We start from the raw sequence: 13,068 nt of genomic DNA, 5'->3' as shown, positions 1-13,068 counted from the left end.
GCCTTTTTTTCTACCTTTACCACTGCTTTCCTGATTACACAAAGCAACTTGGGAGCAGAAACCCAGGTTGGCAACTTGCGCTCAGCGGGCTGTAAATCACTCCTGGTCCATTCGCAGCAGAAGTCTTCCGCGAAGGGCTCACCTCCTCACCGGTCCCCAAACGCCCGGAGATGAACCAAGAGCCAGATTAATGCGAGAGGGGCTTTGTGCTGGGAAGCGACGCACCGGGGAAAAATGTTCTTCTGGGATGGAGATAGCAGCTGGATTCTGGGGGAAGCCACTGGGCTGCAGCCGCGGGCAGGCAAGCAGCATGCAGCCTGCTTCTGCTCTCAAACCTCCCCCTCACCTGCTCAAGTGACCTACTCTCCTGTGCCTCAGTTTCCCCAGCCATCAAATTGGGCAAGAGCAAAAATATCTGGCTTGTCTCCAAGAAAGACTGATATTTCAGGAGATTAAAGACGTGCATGAATGTTTGATGAAGGACTAACAACATTGCCACCTGCTAAAACAAAATGCCCGTCTGCCATGCATTCATATGAGTGCTCTTTATGAGCACTACCATGGGAGCAGTCTTGGAAAAAAAAGTCTTTTTTCCCTAACCTGCATCTCCTGGTCCATGTGTGCCTTTTTTGGGGAAGATAACTCCTCCTGCAGAGCATAAGGTATGATGGGACCACCCTGCTTAGACCCTCATCTTCCTTCTGCTTTTGGTCCCTCTCATCTCATTTACACATTTCCTTTCAATCACTTCTGCAGAAGTGTTTCTTGACGCCTGGTAAGCTGAAATGGGGAAGTTGCCCATAAAACACACCCAGAAATCTCAATAAAAAGGAAGTGCATTAAAGCCAGATCAGAAGGTAGCGCCTGCACTCCTCCCCACTGTGTCTTAGTTTCAAAGCACTTTATTTTTTTCTGCAGATATTTACTAAGCATCCCCTGGGTGATCAGGAACAACAAAAAACCACTAAGCACAGACATTGGTGCTGGCCTCACTCTGTGGGTTGCTCAGATGCTGTCACACTGCATTTTTTTCTTTCTAAATTTGGTGAGAAGATGCAAGAGATCCACCACAAAAGGTCTCTGTTGCTCAAAAAGAGCCTGTCCCAGCCCTGCAAGTACTTACAGGAGTAATGAGGTTTAAGCATGTGAACACTCCTGTTGACTTCACCACAATTGCCCCCAGAGTTGAAATGAAGTATGCACCTACACGGTTTTCTTTCTGGAGAGAATCGGTCCAAACCTGCCAGTGACTCCCATGGTCTGAGCCAGCCAAGGATGCAAGACGGAGGAGCCCTAGCAGGCAGAGACGCAGCTAGCAGCCATGGGCCAGCAACAACTGGGGGCTGAATGAAATCACAGCAGCACTCTTATTTCAGGCAGAGATGCCGGGCAATCCGCAGGGAGCTGAGGAGGGGCAGGGAGGAATGCAGCCACTGTCAGCAGGAAAGGCAGGAGCTTGCTGGGTGTGGGGAGGGGAAGAGGCGATGGCACACCACTACCTACTGCAGATCCTCTGCATAAAGGGGCAGGGGGAGAAGCTGTTGATTCTCCCAACAAGAGAGCCTTGCCTTGACACCAGAGTTTGTCTCCTGGAGGATGCCAGCGTGAGCTCCTCCTCTTGCAAGCAGAGGAGTGGCAGACTTCCACCCAGAGCCCAGGACTGACTGCCTCTCAGAGACAGGGGCCTTCAATGAACAACGTGGATAAAAACTGCTGGGTGACAAAATCCAGGACTAGAGAGAGGACACAACATTAGCTTTTACTGGTCTAAGGTGCTAAGATCGTTTGGAAACACCAAAAGTGAAGCAGTGAGGAAAGGAGTCCCTACATCGCAACAGGCTGAGCTCTGCATTGCTCCCGGGGGGAGAAATTCCAGTACTGAACTCCACCTGGAAAATCCTCCTGCCTTCACAAGGCGGCTGTGCTACTCGACCTCTGGGGAAGGTTTCCTGCCCTTCTCCCTGGCTTTCATATTTGAGACCGACAGCAGATACAACAAGAAAACTTATCCTTCCTCCAGCATCAGCAGGGTCGCAGGACCACACGAAGAGGAGAGCAGAGCAGGACCCTCTTTCTAAACTCACAGCTTGCAAGAAGGAGGGAAGTGTGTACCCTCAGTGACACATTGACAGAGTCACTATCCCCTCTCCGTAGGGCAGGGAGCATTTAAACCCACTATTGAAAAGCACAAAGGTTGGGCCTAAGGGACCACAGGGAAAGAGCAGTGCAGGAGAAATCCCACACCATCACTCCGCAGAACAAAGGCGCCTTCTGCCCCCTCTTCTCCCTCGCTTGCTGTTGAGCCCAGGTGCATCAGTCTGACTCATACCATGTATCCAAGAACAGTAAGGTCAGCATCAGTCCCACAGCTGCTTGTATCCTTTCACAGAAACAAACCTCCTGGTCCCACCAGGAAGCGGGTAGGAGTACAGCGGACACAGGAAGAAAAACAAAGAATTAATTCATCTGTTATTTTTTGGTACAGTTTAAGCTAGAAGAACCACCATAAATCCCTGCAGCAAAACTGCCTCCTGCTACAGGAGCTGGGATGCTCGGAGCACCCAGAAACATGCTGCAGGGCACCAGAGAGCTTCCCAGAGCTCTTCCTGGCAGCAGGGGAAGCAGAGAAGGTGAGATGCCGGGAGGGAGCGAGTCTGGCTCCATTGCTGCAGGAAGGAGGGCGGGAGTCCCAGAGAGATAGGGCCGCACCAGTTCCCGTTAATTACACAATCGCTCTGCTATGTAGGACTAGTTGCAAAATCAGTTGGAGGCTAACGCATGGTCTAGGAAAAAAAAGAAACAAAGACTCTAGTCCTGCTAGCAAAGAAATGCAGCCCGAGCAATTTTATCCAATATTGCTGGGATGCAAAGCACTGTCAGCATAAGCCCCAACATACAGTCGCTTCGAGGGCCAGTCTTTTATAGGTGCCATCAGCTGCCAGCATGGTTTCCAGAGGTCCATGCCTGCATGTCAGCAGTGGGATCCCACCCAGAGAAGATGTTCTCACAGGAACAGCCTCACCTCTTCAGCAAGGACTAAGCAGCCCTGTCTCAGCCGGTGACCCTGCACTTCCACCAGCAGCCCTCCTAGGACAATGGAATAGATGGGGGTCTCTCTGTTTTGCCTTTTTTAAGTGACACATCCTTCCCTCTGCCATCCCAAACCTCTCTCCCTATCCCAACATCCCCCCAACCTCTCTCCACCATGTACGTGCAACCCTTCGAAACCAGCCTGGCAGACATCAACACTTGCCCAGCCCCCTGGGAGCCCCAGTTCAGTGAGGGGGCACATGAGTTGGTACGTCAGCTGTGTAGATGGTGTGGTTTACACATTAGCCTGATGGACAGGGTTTGCCCATCTCACCTTCATCCCTAATTCCCAGTTAGCTCAGTCCAGCTTACTCTGTCAGCACTCACTTTTGGGCAGCCAAATACAGAGGCCAAAACAGGCAGTCAGAGATAATCCCAAGGAAACAGGTTGTCTAGCAGCCAAAAGCAGCACGTTGTCTCCTTCACACCAGAACAGCTTGTTACAAACTCCAGAAGTGTGCTGTCAGGAGGGCAGGGCATCCCATCTGTGCAATTAGCTCAGGGTGCAGGGGAAGGAGTCCAGTCCCAACCATGCTCCCCAGTAAGCCTTCCTCTGCCCTGGACATGAGTCAGGAGGGGACGTTCCCAAACCAATGTGTGACCCCATGGGTGTTCAGGGAGGGGGTGCTGTAGGCGGGAGCTGTCTTGGCTCAGAGCTTTTGCCTGGCCTATGCGCTCAGAGGAGCACCATGAAGAATGTGTATAATTGTGGGCTGGGTCCAAAGAATCAACAAACACTGTGTCATACTAAGTCTGAAGTACTTGGCTTGAGATCAGTGATGACTTTCTTCCTATGACATCCAAAGAGGCAGAAATGAGAGGGAGAGGAAGACAGGTCTAGAAAGAACATCCCTCTTCCTCTACCCCACTGCTACCCCTCACCTTCACGCAGAATGGAGGAGGGACCCTCCCTGTGGGGCACTTCATGGGTACATCCGTAAACCTAAAATCCCAAGAGTTTGCTTCATCTCCCAGTGAGAGCGGAGACGCAAGCTTACAAGCCTTGTAAGAGAAGATGGTTTTGCTCCAGGGGTGATACAAATGAGGACAAAAGGAGAGGGGACCAAGGGAGAAGGAACCAAAAGGAGCATCTGAAAGCTGGATTTAAAAAAGGGGGAGGAGGGAAGCAAAGAGAGATGATGTAAGCGTTAACTGGGCAGCCCAGCATGGTCAAAGGAGATCAGAGCCCCTGTTGCACTAGGTGCTGTGCAAACAGGGAGAGATACCACTCACTGCGGTGAGCTACCATCCAGGTTTTACAGACCAGGGCCGAGGCCTAGTGACTCAGCCAAGCCCTGGAGGAGTGCAGCTGGTCCAGCACGTCAAGCCAGTGTAGTTACTGCAGCGTGCACCATATCTATATACTAGGTTAAATCAACAAAGCCATTGGGAAAGAGGCAGGAAGACAAAACAATAGTTGCAGATAAGACTCTCCCAGCCCAGGCAGGAGGGTCATTACAGGACAAGAGAAGAACTATTGGCCCTGAGGAGACCGGCTCCATCTCTTTGGGATGCCTCTCCATCACAGGGCCAAGAAGCAGGACAAGGGACTCCAGCCAGGACGAATAAGCCATAGGCAACTGCTGCCAAGAGGTTGTCCCCCCACTGGCAGACACTGTAGGAAATATCTAAAAAAGGCCTTCTTACAGCATCACATTGCCTTGTCACTAGTCTTTACTCACCAAGGTTTGGAAACCTACTGAATGAATTTGAACTTTGAATGTCCATTTAAAATAAATGGAGTGGCCTTTGCTTTGGCTAGGTGGATTAGATGGACACTGGGCAGCTGAAGACACCTTCAGACATCTTCCATGTTTAGCATAAGAGGGGCGCAACCTGTAATAGAGGCACCACCTTCTTTCACCAAGTGGCATCTACCCAAAGCCAAGCAACACATTTTGTTGATAGGCTTGTAGGATAGTACTGCTGTGTAAGTACAGCCCTGTGCCCAAGCCGTGCTGCTCAGCTGACCAGCATAGCACAGCTTTCAAGAAGTGAAATACAGCTTCTGCCTGATATAAACTTATTAGCTCATCTGCAGCTGGCTCGAGGCTCTGATGTAGCACCGCATTGTGCAACACAAGCAGTTTTAGCAACCGTTAATCCCTGCCTCACACTGCCAGGCTGGTTACTCCAGCTGGGGTCAGCGTAGACTAATGGATAAGAAGGAACCCCCAAGCATCATCTGACAGTTCCTTCTTCCAAGCTATACCCTCACTTCAAGCTGCACCGTGGCCTGGGGAAAGGCATCTAATCTCAGCTTGCCAATATCCACCCATGCCTCCCTCACCGAGCTGGACAAAGATGGGAGCTCTTATGAAAGGGCAGGCAAAAGTATCGTCATGTATCCAAAAAGCCAGAAGACCAACATGTGCCTCCATCAAGGGGGAGGATTGTCATTAATGCTCCAAAGTGAGGCCCAACGAAAAGTTAAGATGAGCCTTCCTGCAGAAGGGGCGTCTAAGGCTGTATGCAGGAAGATGGCAACTGGAGTGGAGAAGTAGCAGAAGAGACAAATGCCACCCCAAGGAAGGAGAAGCCCCACCAGAGCAGGGGTGCACAGCCTGTATATCACATTAGTCTGTCCTTGAGGACAGCTCAGCTCAGACACACTGCTGTCAGCTCCTGTTACATGAAGCTAAGTGGCAACTGCAAGGAGGCACTTATTTTAAGAGGAAATAATTATTGCCATCAATTTTACTGGGGGAGAACTTTGCCCCTCCCAAAGGGCTGGCAGTCATGTTTGTTTGGGGTCTGTCAATAGTTCAGGGTTTGTCAATGCTAATGGCTCCGGAGCAAGCTTTCACTGGGAAGGAAACTGCTTTTGCAGCAGAAAAGCACACGCATGCACAAGCACAGAAGAGAACATATTTTCCAAACTGTCTGGCAAGGGCTTGATAAAAGGCATTGCACATACTGTCCATTTAGCTGCAACAAGCAACAGATACCTAGAGCTGGGAGAGAGGCTTCTTGGTAATGCAGAATTAATCCCTAGCAAAGGATCTATTTTCAAAATGAGCATGTAAGCGAAAGAACCAAAGAGCTCCAGCTGATGCAAACTGGTAGAGCTTTATGGCAGACAGTGGGATAGTGCTGATGTACACTAGCAAAAGCATTTGGGCCTACACGTCTGTGCAATAGCAAGAGAAATCCAAATAAACTGAGCTCCAAATAAACCGAGTCTTGCACATCTCAGACCAGTTGCTCCCAGGTGACTCCAAGTTTTTAGACCACTGGGTGCAAGTCACCAATCAAGCTAATAATAGAAGCCCACTGACTGCCATTTCCATTCATTAATAAATCCAGCTGGGTTTGCTCATGTATTTTCCTCTTTACCCATGTATTCCCTGGACAGTTATCAGACACACCAGGCTGGTATGAACCACCACTGCTCCTTTGAGATAGGGTGAACCCAAGTAGCTCCTGGGTTTAACACTCACCCCATAGGACTCAAGATGGAGCTATCAGCATCAGCTCTGCTGCCAGCCCCAGCAGCCCATCCCAAGAGTGACTTGTTTAAAGCAGCAAATAACAGAAGATATTTTGTCCTGCCTTGCTGCAAATTTTCCTGCAGAGGATGCGGGCTGCCAGCCTCCCTGGTCAGGCATTGCATGAGCAGCAGTGGAGCCCCCAGAAAGCCGCTGCAGACCTGCCATGAGAAAGACAACTCCGAGTGCCGAAACCTGGGATTAAGACACTCCAGCGGCTGCCTCACACATCTGGTGTGTGTTAGGACGGATACACTGGCAAGGAAAACACACACGGTCTCCAAGCGGGGCTGGTTAACCCATTCGTGACTGAGCCTCTGTGGAGCACCCAGACAGGCTGAGGACTGCAAGATACCTGACCAAGCCTCAGGAGAGCTCGGCTCAAATCTCAGCAGTGGCCTGTGCTTCCTAGGTGATATTGGGAAATCAGGGACCAATTCAGGTGCCTAAACATAGGTGTCAAGTGCCCACTGAGGATGCCTTGGGTTACCTAAGACACCTGCCAAGGCCTGGCAGATGTCACATGGGTCCAATAGGAAACCACCTCTTCTGGGTACCCAATCCACAGCGGGTGACTCCTGCGGTTAGGGCATCTCTTCCCCTTCCTAAACATCTCAACCTCAGTTGTCTGGCCTTGCAGTAGAAATAACCTGTCCTCTTTGCCCTAAGGCAGTAGACCATTGGGATGGCCACAGAGCACCCACCACAGTGACACCCTGACCTTGGTTGGGCACTGTAGGTGCTGCTCTAGTATCGATCACACTGCAGTCATGCCATGCAGGACAGCTGCCTTCCCAGCATGTGCAGCACCTCCTAGGACATATTTTTGACCCATATACCAGGTGACCATGATCCAGAGCACAACCTGGGTAAAGAGGCCCCTAAATCCCTATCATACAAATACACCCCTGTGTCTTCCTTTCGTTCACGTACATCCTGAAGGTTTCTCCTTATTAAGGGCTTGAGGAGAACAGAGCCACCCCATGAGAACCCATTCCTCATGCATTTGGCTTCAAAGGATTCCAAAGCACCTCCTCAGTGAGCCCAGAGACTCAGCCTGATGAAGAGCTTGTTGGACTCATACTAAGGGAATACGAACTGTAGCTACAGGAGGTCAAAGCTCCTGTGCAAGCTGGGTGTTGCCTTGGGCAGAGCAGAGCCCTCCCTCGCCTGTGCCGGGCAAGCAGGCACCGTCCTTCCCAGACAGGTTCACGTAGCCGGACTGTACCGGGAGGATGGAGGATGAATTGAGAGCAGCAACTCCTTGCGGTGTTTCCTCCGAGCCCCTGAGGACCACAGCAGGTTTGCACTGTCAGTCAGAGCCAGATTACAGTCCCAGGAGCCTGGCAGCCACCAATCCCCCCTGGAGCCTGGACAACAACTTTCTTTGGGCCAGAACTCCCACCTCCCCAAAGAAAAAGCTGTTCCTGACGAAAACGTGGCACTGACGAGGCCTCGGAGCACCTCTCAGCCAGGCGATCTGCCCAGATGCAAGTCAGTGTCCCGACAGAGGCAGCAGCCAGGCTGGATGAGTGCCTAGCTGGGAGCAAGCCCAGCTCTGGGGAGAGCACCGAGGCAGCAAGGAGCCCACTCAGCCACCACGCAGACCCTGCAGCCAGGCGGGTGGGTCATGGGGGTGATGAATGCAAAGGGGGGATGCAGGCAGAGCATTGGCCAGGGCTGGGTTAGCAGGGTCAGTGGGGGTCAGAGCAGAGGGGCCCAGGATCCCCAGGGCATGCCGAGATTAACCACTTCACTGCCGTGGAGCCAGCTGTGATACCTTCTACCCTTCCAGTTACTGCTAGAAAAAGGGCTTTCAGATTTTGGGAAAGGCCTGAAACCCCCAAAGCAGCACACCATACAAAACCGACATGACCAGGGAGGATGCCCAGACCAGGGGGGTGGAAGAAACTCACTCTTTCCTCCCTCTTTCCCAAACCATCCCTCCACATACCTTGCACATCTCTAGGCTTAACTCAGCCGTGCCCATGGAGCAGCAGTCATCCTGTTTCAGCTGCAGCAAACCTGGGAAAGCCCATGCGGCTTAACCCCTGTGGGCTGCTCAGCTGCAAACAGACTGAGCTGTCCCCACTCTCCATCCCAAGGCCAGGACACCACCCTGTCCCAAAGTGCCATCGTATCCCTGACAGTAGCTCTCCCCTGGGGACATTTCCATCCTGGGGGATGCCCGCCTGCTCCATGCAAGTGGTAAAGCCCTGCCATGCCACAAAACTCTGCCTGGACCTCTCCACTTTCCTCACTGCTGCAGATTTATCGGTGCTGTTAGACAACTCAGGCCAAGCAGAGCTCGCTCCCTCATGGGGTGCAGCCAGGGGATGCCTGGGCCCCCCACAACCAGAAGGGTTGGGTGCCCCAGGGGTGCAGGCTGGGCTGTGCCTCTGCCCCACTTCCTCCAGAGGAGCAGGAGCCCCAGCACCACCTCAACCAGAAGTGCTTTTTCACCCCACCCCAGCAATGCTGATCAGGCAAAACCTTTTCTTAGCAGCCCCCAGGATGGTCCCTGGGACAGCCGGCCCAGGCTTCCTCACAGCCACGTCTCTCCAAAATCCAGGGGCAAAGGGATTGCCACAGCATTCAAAGACAGCATTCACCCCAAGAGTTTTAAAACAGCCAGCCCTCCAGCCAGCAGAGTCTTCTGTGGTTTAAAAAAAGTAAAATTTAAGTAAAGGCTGCTGGGCGATCCCCTACTTTTACAGATGCCTCCAAATCCATAGGTTTACATTGCAAAATAAGCTCAGGCAAGGCAGGCTGCTGGGCGATCCCCTACTTTTACAGATGCCTCCAAATCCATAGGTTTACATTGCAAAATAAGCTCAAATGCAAGGCAAGGCAAGGCAAGCCAAGCCAAGCATTTTTTTTGCAAGGAAAAAGGGGCAGTGAAGGCACCTGATACCTCCCTATAATTAGAGACAGTTCCTTATCCCTAACACCACTGCCAAGACACCTATATCCAATTTGGAAATGCTAAAGTATTGCCCAGCTTCATTAAATTATCCATCTGACCCTCCCCTGTTCATTTCCCTACTATTTTTCCACTTTATTGAGGCCAGCTGGGTCAAACTGTGACCAGTTACTCCTGAGCAGGAACCAGCCATCCCTCCCCCAAGGAATCCAATGTGCCGAGGGGTCCGAAGACTCTCCACGTATCAGTTTTCCCAGACAGCCTCCCTCCAACCACGGGTATACTTAGCAACAGCAGTCATCCTAGCAAGGGCCCTTGAGACTTCTATAAGGATCTGGAGAATTCAAGACAGCTGGGGATAGACATGGCAAAGAAAAGCCTAGGGCTTGCTAGCACAGCAGAGCCTCTCCCCAGGTGATGACCGTACATGGGCTGCCAAGGGCTCCCTGTAGCTCCTGGGGTGGAAAGCCCCAGAAGGAAGGAGATGGGGGAATTTGAGAGAAACCAATCTCTTATCTCAGACCCCATAGGTGAGAGAAACCTGCCTCACGAGCCATGCTCCTGCTCAGGTGCAAATATCCTGCAGAGCACAGCCCAAGCTGTAGGGATGTGCACAGCCATAGGTGTAGCAACTAAGGTCAGGGGTTGCCTGAAGCCTCCAGAGCTCTATGGAGAGTGCTCTGAATAACAGACCCAATACATATTGGGTTATCTAGCCCTGGTGTAAGACAGTCTTCCCCCACATCTCGGGCTCCCAGCCTCCCACTGTCAAGGCAGGAGGGTTGGCTCCTTCAGCCTGCACCATGTTGTCCCATCAGGGCAGGCAACCCAAGCAGCCACCTCCCCAGAGCCTACCCCAGCTTCTCACTTCTTTTGGGAAGGCTTCACATCAGGCTTACACTGCAGTGGTTTCCTATACAGCGATTCCAGTTCATGGAAGAGAGCATAACACCAGTTTGGTTTAGGTGGTGTTACGCTGGCATCAGCAAGACTTTGCCAGCATGTCCCCATTTGTATGGGGAAACAGAGTAAGCTATGTCCAAATTAGGATTTCTAGGACATTTTCTGAAGAAAGCTCCTCTTCTGTATACACTGGGCACAGTTAAATAGATAAGGTTCATTGTTTAAGCAAACCCAGCACCTTTTTTCTCCCCATATCTCCTCGCTGTGATTTTACACCAGGGAGCCTTGGGATTTACTTTCCTGGCAGCTCCATCACAAGACTCACTGCTCACATCTCCAGCATGCCTTAAGCTGTCTTAGGAGCACTGTCCTGACACCATCCATACAAAGTTCAACTTAAAAAGAACTTTATCCTCAAGGAGAGGAGATCAGAGAGCTGAGCTAGCCACAGGGTGAGAAAAGGTAGCCCCAAACAGCAAGCAAACACTTCCTTCCTCCATTTTGGGAGTAAAAATCACCAGAGCCTAGCAAGCATTTAAATAGCGCAAGTAAAAGCAGGAGAAGTTTAGAGCTGCACATGAAACTATTACACAAGTTGGGAGGGAAAGTAATTCTCCACATTTTAAAAACAAAAAGGAAGTTACTTTTTGCTTGCTACTTCTTTTCCATCAAGTTTCATATTTCATTAAAATTCTAAAATGCAGCTAGGGAGGAAGTGTTGTGCCACCCTGCCATCAGTATTCATATACACGTTTTTTTAAACAAGTTTCTAAAGGCTGTAAGGGTTGGAGTGGTACAGAACAGATCCCTCCAGACAGCCTCTTATTTAGCTGAAACTCCAGCAGGAAACAGAGAAGGGAACAAGCTGACCCTGCCTCACCAGCAGCCCCCGCCGCTGCGCTGATGTACCTGCGCATGCCGCAGCAGCAGGGGAGCAGGAAGGCTCAATCGTCTTAGGATGCATCTGCTCCTTGCTCCTGCAACGTGAGCTGAGCCTACGGCGGAGGCATGGCCAGGCTCGAGCGATGCTGAGAATCCCATAGACCATGCTGAGAAACCCCTGCGCTCCCCCAGCAGCCAAGGCTTCCCCTTTGTTTCAGCAGAGAGTCATGCACTGAGCCTTCCAGCACCTTTTGAAGCTTCCAGTCAAGTCTCAGTCAGCCAAGGCTAATTGCTGTCAGGTGTCAGCCAAAACACTTACTGCAACCATTAGTGACAGGAGATGACACACCTTTGTCCTCTCATTGTCACTCAAGGGTTTTTTTTTTCCTATCAACATTAACTGCGCTGGCTTTCAGAAGCCTTGGGGAGAAATGCTAACGCAAGCTTTGAAGCTGGAGGCAAAAAAATCAGGCAACCCCCCAAGCTCCCTGGATGCTCAGCCTGAATCCAGTCCAAATCTGAGTACTTCTGGGTGATGTACCTCGGCAGAGCTTATCTCTGTCTGCCTCCACCAGACAGATGTGGTCTCTGCTACTGGTCTGTCTCCTTTTAACCCCCATGGAAAGCTGTCCGTGCTGGAGCAAACAGACCCCAAATTTTACAATCTCTGCTGATAAAACAACAAAGCAGAGTGGAGGCACAGAGAGATTTATAACCTTACAGCAACTAGCTTGAAACATTGCTGGGTTAATTCAGTTAGAGGCGCAGGGTACACAGCAAGAAATCAGATGTGGCCAGCGATTGCTGCAAGGAGCGGAGGCAGCTGATGTCCACCCACTGGTCTCAAAGATGAGGCTGATTTCAACTGCAGAGCACATCCAGGTTGCCAGACCCCTTGCTGAGCTTGCCTGCTGCTGGAGCTGTGGTTCCCCGCTTGATCAAACCCCCTTCCAAAGGCTTTGAAGTTCAAAGGAGATGAGACCTTTAGGAAGTCTAAATCTCTCCGTAGCTGAAGGAGCTTGTCAAAAGCCTGCCAGAGCATCTGACCCATTTCAGCCTCATGGGTCATCGTTTTGGCCACGCATCCTCCTTTCCCACCATCACCCCTCCCAGTTTCCCAGCCTCACAGTTTCCTGGGACAGTTTCCTGGGACTGAGAGGCAACCCTGGCATTGGGATACCCACTCCCCAGGCCTCACCTCTCACTCTCCCCAGGGGATTCATCTCCCACTCGGTTGACACCTTCCGCACCCTCCTGGCACCCCTCCGAGTCTGACATCTTCTCCCCTGGCCGGCACAGTGGCCCCGCAGACAGCTCTGGTGCAAGGATGCCACTGCTGTTTCGCTTTTCCTGTGCTCAGCAGAAGTGAGCTGTGCCGGAAACTTCGTGGGCTGAGGGTTTGGGGGGGGGGTTGTTTTTTTAAAACCATTGGGACTATTTTAAGGTTTTGCCTCTGCTGGCAGCTCAAATCAGAAAGTGCTGAGCTAACCCAAAGGGAAAGCAGGGGGCACGGACATCCCACCATGGCAGGGAGAGGGGTGACCCATCGCTCCCCCAGCTGCCCATGCCACTTTGGGGACAGCCAGCGTCTCTAAACTGCAGCACCCTACAGTGCACTGGGTACCAGGGTGCTGCCACAGGAGCTGCTGAGGTTGTTCTGACTTCGCACCTCTCAAAGCCCACTGGAGCCCAAGGGTCTGCTTCTGCCCTGCAGCCGTCACCCCCTACCTCCCTTCCCAGCTCTGCTCCTTCCCCATGGCTTTCCGCTGTTGCCACCATGGG

At 51.6% G+C, this 13,068-nt stretch overlaps 2 protein-coding genes across 4 annotated transcripts in view; one reads left to right on the top strand and one right to left on the bottom strand.

Moving 5' to 3' along the window:
- LOC103906706 (proline-rich protein 33) overlaps positions 1 to 605 on the top strand; it is a 49,458-nt gene extending 48,853 nt beyond the window's left edge. For 2 of the 3 annotated variants that reach the window (XR_658020.2, XR_658019.2), the window contains one exon: positions 118 to 605. The gene's annotated coding sequence lies outside the window, so the exon portion shown is untranslated. The remainder of the gene's footprint in view (positions 1 to 117) is intronic. The other variant, XR_658021.2, reaches the window with a different exon arrangement.
- LSP1 (lymphocyte-specific protein 1) overlaps positions 1 to 12,687 on the bottom strand; it is a 50,377-nt gene extending 37,690 nt beyond the window's left edge. Inside the window, 1 exon segment of the mRNA XM_019474497.1 lies at positions 12,485 to 12,687. Within this exon segment, the coding sequence (XP_019330042.1) occupies positions 12,485 to 12,564 (80 nt within the window). The 5' untranslated portion in view covers positions 12,565 to 12,687.
- Between the last annotated feature and the right edge of the window lie 381 nt (positions 12,688 to 13,068).

Source organism: Aptenodytes forsteri, unplaced genomic scaffold (genome assembly GCF_000699145.1).
Source record: "Aptenodytes forsteri isolate BGI_AS27 unplaced genomic scaffold, ASM69914v1 Scaffold8, whole genome shotgun sequence".
NCBI classification, from domain to species: domain Eukaryota; kingdom Metazoa; phylum Chordata; class Aves; order Sphenisciformes; family Spheniscidae; genus Aptenodytes; species Aptenodytes forsteri.
This window is presented reverse-complemented; position numbering and strand designations above follow the sequence as displayed.